A 9,066-nucleotide genomic window follows, 5' to 3' on the forward strand; every position below is an offset into this window, starting at 1 on the left:
GAAGCTGTTGGTGAGTCTGGTGGTGTGGGAGCGCAGGCTTCTGGGTTTTTCTCCGGCCAAATAATTGGCGGTCCAATCAGTAAACAGAGGGCGTGTCTGTGAACTATGGGGTTGAGGTGAGTTCTGTACTAATGGCGGCGGAGAAAGATGCGAGTGAAGCCATTCGGTTCGAATATCCAGAAGTTAAAGCCCGAGCTAGAACAATCTTGGCTGAGTTTTGTTGGTGGCCATGATGTTATGGCCCCTCCTCCCCATGGGGTTCAGGACAAGTTTAATTTTCCAGCTAGTTCCGTTAGCGGTGCAGGAGTAGGCTAAGACTAACGTTAGCGGTGCAGGAGTAGGCTAAGACTAACGTTAGCGGTGCAGGAGTAGGCTAAGACTAACGTTAGCTGTGCAGGAGCAGGCTAAGACTAATGTTAGCGGTGCAGGAGCAGGCTAAGACTAACGTTAGCGGTGCAGGAGTAGGCTAAGACTAATGTTAGCGGTGCAGGAGCAGGCTAAGACTAACGTTAGCGGTGCAGGAGTAGGCTAAGACTAACTTTAGCGGTGCAGGAGTAGGCTAAGACTAATGTTAGCGTGCAGGAGCAGGCTAAGACTCACGTTAGCGGGCAGGAGTCGGAAAGACTAACGTTAGCGGGTGCAGAAGCAGGCAACGAAAACGTTAGCGGTGCAGGAGTAGGCTAAGACTAAAGTTAGCGGGGCAGGAGTAGTAGACTAACGTTAGCGTGCAGGAGTAGGCTAAGACTCAACGTTAGCGGTGCAGAGTAGGCTAAGACTAACGATAGCTGGCAGGGCAGGCTAGACACGTTGAGGTGCCGGAGTAGGCTAAGACACGTTAGCGGTGCGAGAGGCTAGAATAACGTAGCGGTGCAGGAGATGAGAGGCTAAGACTAACGTTAGCGGTGCGGAGTAGGCTAAGACTAACGTTAGCGGTGCAGGAGCAGGCTAAGACTAAGTAGCGGGGGCAGGAGTAGGCTAAGACTAACGTAGCGGTTGCAGGAGTAGGATAGAATAAGTTAGCGGTGCAGGAGTAGGCTAAGACTAACGTTAGCGGTGCAGGAGCAGGCTAAGACTAACGTTAGCGGTGCAGGAGCAGGCTAAGACTAACGTTAGCGGTGCAGGAGCAGGCTAAGACTAACGTTAGCGGTGCAGGAGCAGGCTAAGACTAACGTTAGCGGTGCAGGAGTAGGCTAAGACTAACGTTAGCGGTGCAGGAGTAGGCTAAGACTAACGTTAGCGGTGCAGGAGTAGGCTAAGACTAACGTTAGCGGTGCAGGAGCAGGCTAAGACTAACGTTAGCGGTGCAGGAGCAGGGTAAGGACACGTAGCGGTTGCAGAGCGGGTAAGACTACGTAGCGGTGCAGGAGCGGGCTAAGACTCACGTTAGCGGTGCAGGAGCGGGCTAAGACTCACATTAGCGGTGCAGGAGCAGGCTAAGACTAACGTTAGCGGTGCAGGAGCGGGCTAAGACTAACGTTAGCGGTGCAGGAGTAGGCTAAGACTAACTTTAGCGGTGCAGGAGTAGGCTAAGACTAATGTTAGCAGTGCAGGTGCAGGCTAAGACTAACGTTAGCGTACAGGAGCAGGCTAAGACTAACGTTAGCGGTGCAGGAGCAGGCTAAAACTAACGTTAGCGGTGCAGGAGTAGGCTAAGACTAACGTTAGCGGTGCAGGAGCAGGCTAAGACTAACGTTAGCGGTGCAGGAGGGGGCTAAGACTAACGTTAGCGGTGCACAAGAGGCTAGAAACGTTGAGGTGGCAGGAGTAGGCTAAGACTAACATTAGCGGTACAGGAGCAGGCTAAGACTAACGTTAGCGGTGCAGGAGGGGGCTAAGACTAACGTTAGCGGTGCACAAGTAGGCTAAGACTAACGTTAGCGGTGCAGGAGTAGGCTAAGACTAACATTAGCGGTACAGGAGCAGGCTAAGACTAACGTTAGCGGTGCAGGAGGGGGCTAAGACTAACGTTAGCGGTGCACAAGCAGGCTAAGACTAACGTTAGCGGTGCACAAGCAGGCTAAGACTAACGTTAGCGGTGCAGGAGTAGGCTAAGACTAACTATCAATCTATCTATCTATCTATCTATCTATCTATTCAAAGAACTTTAAGTAGTTGTTAAGACTGGAAGAACTATATAAATACAGTCCATTTCCATGATATTATATAATTTATTCAAAGAAAATATGAAGATGGGCCTTCATATTTTGGGCGCCTCATCTCCTCCCTTTGGCCCTTTGCTGCATGTCATTCCCCCTCTCTCTCACCTTTCACGTCTAAGCTTTTCTATCATATAAATGCCTAAAATGCCACCAAAATATAATCTTAAATCATATATTAGAAGCACAGCTGATCAGAAAGCAAGAACACAAAGAGACGTAGAAGATCACGTTGACCTGTGCATACCAGAGCGTATGAGTAACCAGACTCGTTAGTGGAGGACCTTCTGAGCAAGTCTTTGTTTACCACGGTGCTTGGCACCAAGCGGACTAGAAACACGTTGGCAAGGGTTTCAGTTAGTTCAAATTCTCACTGACTTCTGGGTTTGGATTATTGACCAATCAAGAACATCCCCAACCACCCGCAGAAGTAAAAGAACATGAAAGGTCTCAAAATGTGTGCCAGATGTGTTACATTTCTTACTCTAAAAACTCTCTTTTGTTTCATAAATTGGATTACTGTTTTCCTTCCAGAAGATGTGTCTGTTCCAACCAACCTTTAACAAACTCCTCCCGTCCTGTGGAGCCTCTTTCTTATTTATTTACTCTCACATAATCTAACTGAGCGGAGCAACTGTTAGACGATGTCTACATCCTTGTGTGTCTCATTAAATCGTTAAAACATCATGTTGAACATTGAGAACTGAACCCTGCTTTGTGTCACTCTGTTCTCCGAGCTCGATGAGGGGATAGGATACAAACAAATTATGAATCCACACCTTTCATATTTCCAGATTTGCATCACGCTTGAACCTGTTTGATGTTATTATAGTTCAAGCCGACTGAACGGGGGTTCAAAGGAACTCAAAACTGAAGTATCGAATGAGCTAGAAACAGTGGTGGAATGTAACTAAGTACATTTACTCCAGTAATACTTAAGTACAAATGTTAGGATCCTTGTACTTTGCTTGAGTCTTGTCTTTTCACGCCACCTTCTACTTCTACTCCTCTACATTTCAGAGAGAAATATTGTACTTGTTACTCCTCTATATTCATCTTACAACGTTAGATAAAAGCTACTTCACAAGTTAAGATGTTTGCAAACAAAACACATGTAGTTCATTAATTATGTTGATGCTGGTTTATTATGAATCTCGTCCAGCTGATCTGATTATCTGATTAAACACTTAGTTTATTGACACAACTGTTTGGATCGTTTCTAAAATGTGAGCATTTTTCTGCATTGAGTACTTTTACTTTTAATACTTTTAGTACATTTTCCTGATGATACTCAGATACTTTTACTCAGGTGACATTTTCATTGCAGGACTTTTACTTGCAACAGATTATTTTTACATTGTAGAATTACTACTTTTACTTAAGTAAAGGACATGAATACTTCTTCTGGCCAGAAATAAAACTAACTGACTAAACTAACTAACTAACTGACTGACTAAACTAACTAACTAACTGACTGACTAAACTAACTAACTGACTTAACTAAACTAACTAAACTAAACTAAACTAACTGACTGACTAAACTAACTAACTGACTAAACTAACTGACTGACTGACTAAACTAACTGACTGACTGACTAAACTAACTAACTAACTGACTAACTAAACTAACTAACTAACTAACTAACTAACTAACTGACTAACTAAACTAACTGACTAACTGACTAAACTAACTACACTACTAACTGACTAACTAACTAACTACTGACTTAACTAAACTAACTAACACTACTAAACTAAACTAACTGACTAACTAACTAACTAAACCAAACTAAACTAACTGCAAACTACCTAACAACTAACTAACTACTAAAACACTGACTATAACAAATAACCTGCACTAACTGACACACTAACTAACTAACTTGGAAACTAACATGAACTAAACCTACTACTAACTACTACTAAACTAACTACTAAACTGATAACGCATAATACAACTGCGTAACGAAGTACTAACGAACAACTAAACTAAGCTAACTGAACTAAACTAAACTGACACTAAGCTTAAAAATACTAACTACTAAAAACAATAAACTGACAACTAAAAACTAAACAACTAAACAAACTGACTAAACTAACTAAACACTACCTAACTAACTAAACTACAACTAATGACTAACTAAACTAACTAACTAACTAACTACTGACTAACTACGAACTGACTAAAACTAACACTACGAACTAACTAAACTAATCGACTAACTGGACTACACGAAACTGACTAACAAACTAAACATGGACTAAACAACTAAACAACTAACTACTAAACTCACTAACTAAGACTAACTAACGAACTAACCTAACTAACTCTGCAAGACTAACTGACTAACTGACTAACTAAACCACTGAACTAACTAACTAACTACTCCAACTAACTGACTCACCTAACTAACTAACCTAAACTAACTACCTGACTAACTAAAAACTACGACTAAACTAACTAAACAAAGACTAACTAACTAACTAAACTAACTTACTAAATGACTAACTAAACTGACTAACTAAGACTACTAACTAACGACCTAACGTACTGAACTAACACTAAACTAACTGAAGAACTACTAACTAAGACCTACTAACTAACTAACGACTACGACTATAACAACTAAAACTAGAACGACTAACTAAATAGATACTAATAAACTAAACCTAACGATACTGACTCAACTCTAAAACTATACTAACAATGCGGACTACTAACTAACCTAGACTAACTAACCCTCACTAACTAACTAACGAACTGATGACTTACTGACTGATACTGACTACAACTAACTACTAACTAAACCATACCTAACTAACTAACTAACTAACTAACTACTAACGCAGACTGACTGACTGAGACTAACGGACCTAACAAACTGCACTAACTAATACTACTAACTAACTACTAACTTAACTAACTAACTAACTGACTGACTAACTGACTGACTAACTAACTAACTAACTAACTAACTTAACTAACTAACTATACTAACTAACTCTAACTGATACTAACTGATAATGGACTTCCCACACCACACAGACATGTTTTGTCATTAGCCAAGTCAAACTTCTGCTGTTATTTGGCGAAAGTAACTCAAAAATACTGCATAATAATAGTGTAACTCATTACAATTCAGAGACAGTAATACTGTAATATAACTAATTACTCTCAAATGACAGTAACTGGTAATTTATAAAGTATTACATTTTGGAATTAACTTGCCCAACACTGGTCATTAGTGCAGAGAGAGAAGTGGGTAAATATTAAACCTTTGGGACCTAGATTACTGGAATAATGGTGCACGAAGGCATTACGTCTAAAATGAATGAGTGAAAACAGCCGTAACCATGGTAAGAGGAGGACACGTGGACCCACTCGGCGTCTGAGTTCTCAGGCTAACCCCCCAACGTGTTCCTTTAATCAGCTGGTGGGATTGTGCATCTGCTTATGTGAAATATTCTGGTTTGGGGGGGGGGGTCTGTCTCTTGGGTGTGAGCTTTGAATGAATTCAGAATAGGAAAAAGAAATCAAGGAAAGGAAACACACACATGTGGAGACTGGTGACAATGGCGTCAAAAGTCCTGCAAGAAGAAGACTTTTTTGTTTTTGTTTTTCTCATTTAAAAAAAATACAAAATTAAAAAGAGTTCAAATTATAAAGTCCATCATTGGGGCTAAATGTAGATGTCTGGACAGCTGACAACAGCTGACTGAACTGGTAACATGAGGAAACTGCCAACCTCGGCTGGGGCGGCTGTGGTAGCCTGCCAATCGGAAGGTTGGTGGTTCAATCCCTGGCCCTGCAGTCCCATGTTGACCTGTCCTTGGGCAAGACACATCAGAGTGTGAATGTGTGTGAGTGTGTATCTGATGAGCAGGTGGCACCTCGGCCCCAGTGTGTGAATGTCTGATGTAAAAGCGCTTTGAGTAGTCGTTAAGACTAGAAAAGATATATAAATACAGCACATTTACATTTACTTCAGAGAGCAGAGGGTTATGTAATGATTAAATTCATGTGCTCATGCCTCCGAAGGATGACTGACGTTCGACTCTAACAATGAACCTCATGACCACAAAGTATGAAATGTAATTTGTTTGGAAATTATGTTTGATGACATGCTCTTTTTATCATCGTCTCATCAGCGTGTTTACCTGGTTTGAGTGAGACAAAACATTTTCTAAATAAATCCTCATTGACAAAAAAACAGTACAGTGCATAGGGCATAAATCATCAGCCAATGAGTTATTGGAAATAAGTGTTGCAGTAACATAGTCTGTCCACCAGAGAGCGTCTTCAAGTTTAATTTTCCCTGTGACGTGGCCCACTCAGTGTATTCATTGATTATCTTTAAAGGAGCAGTGTGTAGGATTTAGAGGCATCTAGCGGTGAGGTTGCAGATCACAACCATCTAAATACCCCGTCCTTTTCCAAGGGTGCAGTCGAAGCTACGGTGGCCTGCAGATTACGTGAAAACACAACAGCTGTTTGGTTTGTCTGTCCCGGGCTACTGTAGAAACAGCCGGCCAGACATGCAACTTCTAATGAGTGCTAATGTTGCTTTAGCTTTGGTTTTGTTTTTTTACTTGGGAGTCACGTAAAAGACTAATTTACCTGGGGTACACTGGTGGAAAAGTGCACGAAAAATCTGCTGCCAGGGGCCAGATAAAAGCTAAAAGTACAAATATCGTTGATATTTTCCTTCTGTCAGCGACAGAACTGAGTGACGTAATTTCCCCAAGCGGGGAAAACAGTAGATGTGTTCTGAAACAATTAAATTTCTTATGCTGCACTGTAACTTTTATTCTTGTGTTTTATGTGTCCATTTTGTTTTAAACTGTCCATTTATTCATATGTTTTATCTTTAAATTTCTTATGCTGCACTGTAACTTTTATTCTTGTGTTTCATGTATCTATTTTGTTTTTAACTGTCTATTCATGTGTTCTATATGCTTATAATTTTTAACTGTTTGTACTTGTGTTTTATCTGTTTAACTGATTTGGGGTAAAGCACTTTGAATTGCCCTGTTGCTGAAATGTGCTCTCCAGATAAAGCTGCCTCGCCTTGTTGATGGACAATAACGTTGTTTTTTCTGATGTTGACTTGTTGAGCTATTCCACACGTCTTATCCACACTGCTGTCCTTAGGGTTTATCGGGATGACTCACCGGCTGCGGCTGAGATTGTGGCTTTGAGTCAAGACAGGAAACAAAGTCCCGTCCCCCACCGGGTTCCCGCCCTGCGGTGGTGCAGCTCTCTCCGTCACCCCTTATACGTTTGACTCAAAACCTCCTGGGTGAGTCTGTGGAGCCTCAGACTTGGTGACTATTCTTCACCTGTGGGCCGCCCCCCCCCCCCTTGGACTCTGACCGTTAACCGCAGCCACGCCGTCATCACTTACTCTTTAAACCACACATTTTCAGTAAAAGTCCTGTATTTGAAATTTGACTAAACAAAGTAAGCACTCAGACATATTAGCATGAAAAACAGATTGCATAAATCAATCCTTTTTTTTTTTTATTAAAACGACTCAGTATAGTGTGAAAGTGGTCGCTCATGAACCCAGAGGGACGAAGAACTCAACTCCACGTCTTAAGGCATCTTTTTGTGCTCTTTAAGCTCATTATTTTGTCTATTCTGGCGTTTTAATGATTCTCATCAAGCTCATTGTCAGAGAAAAGGTTCCAACGAATGTACTGACCGTTAGACGTGAAAAAAAAGGGCAGTGGTTTGGTATAAAATATGTACTCACAGTTTGGGTTGTAGCAGTACACATCCCATCTCTCACTTTTGTTCAGCCTGATTCCGTAGTCGACGATGCCGACCTTCCCAAAGCCACATTTGGCGCCGGCTTTGACGATGGGGTAGCCGACGTGTCCACCGTCGAACCATCCGGCAGCACACACGTGGAAACCTGAGCGAGAGCAGCAGTACACTTCATGTCGCCTTATTCAACCACACGGCAGTGGTGCAATGTCACGAGCAAGTACATTTACACAAGGACAGTCAGACTAGAGAGAGCGAGTATGAACCGAGGCGGATGTACAAGTTCACGAAGATAAAGATTAGAACAAATGTAAGAAATAACAAAGATGTATATCAGCAAAAGGAGTAAACGTGTGGAATCTTTTAGAAGAGGATGTAAAAATGTGCTTCATGCTACAAAGATTTAAAAACAAAAAATTACAAAAAGGTAGGGTGATTAACAAATATAAAAGCAAGGCATGAATGGCAATGTGTATGTGAATGGGAATGTGTTTTGTTTTGTTTATTTTTTTTACTTCTGCATATACGTGTGATTAAATGTATACAAAATACAGACATGAATGAATATACATTTTATAAAATGTATAGTATCCTTAGGGACCTAAGAACAAAATAAGAATAAAATAGGTAAATGAGTAGAGGTAATGAGCAAATGCTTCAACCTTTACACCTTTTTGATCAGTATTGATTATAAACGTGACACTGCATGAACCAAGGTGACACTTTGTTTTTGTTTTTCAACATGTGTGTTAACTAAGTGATGTTGTGTATTTATGTGATTGATTGATTGATTGATTGATTGATTGATTGATTGATTGATTGACTGAAGTAAACTAAATTCAGCACAAATTTAAGATACGTGTACTTTACTTGAGTCATAATTTCATGCTACTATCTTTATATGTATTTTTCTACTTTTACTTTTAATACTTAAAAGGACATTTTCCTAATAATTCTTTTACTTAAGTTACCACCACTGCCACTTATTCAGTGCTAATAAACTACTGTGTTCTGCCAGCCAATCACAGAAAGCCTTGCTTTCAACTCTGCCAACAGGGCAGCCTCAGAAGTAAAAACCTGGATACGAGCTTCCTGGGGGCCAGTTTGTGATGTTGCAGTTGTTTTTATTTGTGGGGGGGG

General features: G+C 40.9%; 1 protein-coding gene across 1 annotated transcript in view; it reads right to left on the reverse strand.

The window, feature by feature from the left end:
* The window catches only part of tnfaip6 (tumor necrosis factor, alpha-induced protein 6), a gene marked incomplete at its 5' end in the record, with an annotated part of 19,689 nt that overhangs the window by 4,490 nt on the left and 6,133 nt on the right, over positions 1 to 9,066 (reverse strand). Inside the window, 1 exon segment of the mRNA XM_032515408.1 lies at positions 7,913 to 8,074. Within this exon segment, the coding sequence (XP_032371299.1) occupies positions 7,913 to 8,074 (162 nt within the window).

Source organism: Etheostoma spectabile, chromosome 5 (assembly GCF_008692095.1).
Source record: "Etheostoma spectabile isolate EspeVRDwgs_2016 chromosome 5, UIUC_Espe_1.0, whole genome shotgun sequence".
In the NCBI taxonomy this organism is placed as follows: Eukaryota; Metazoa; Chordata; class Actinopteri; order Perciformes; family Percidae; genus Etheostoma; species Etheostoma spectabile.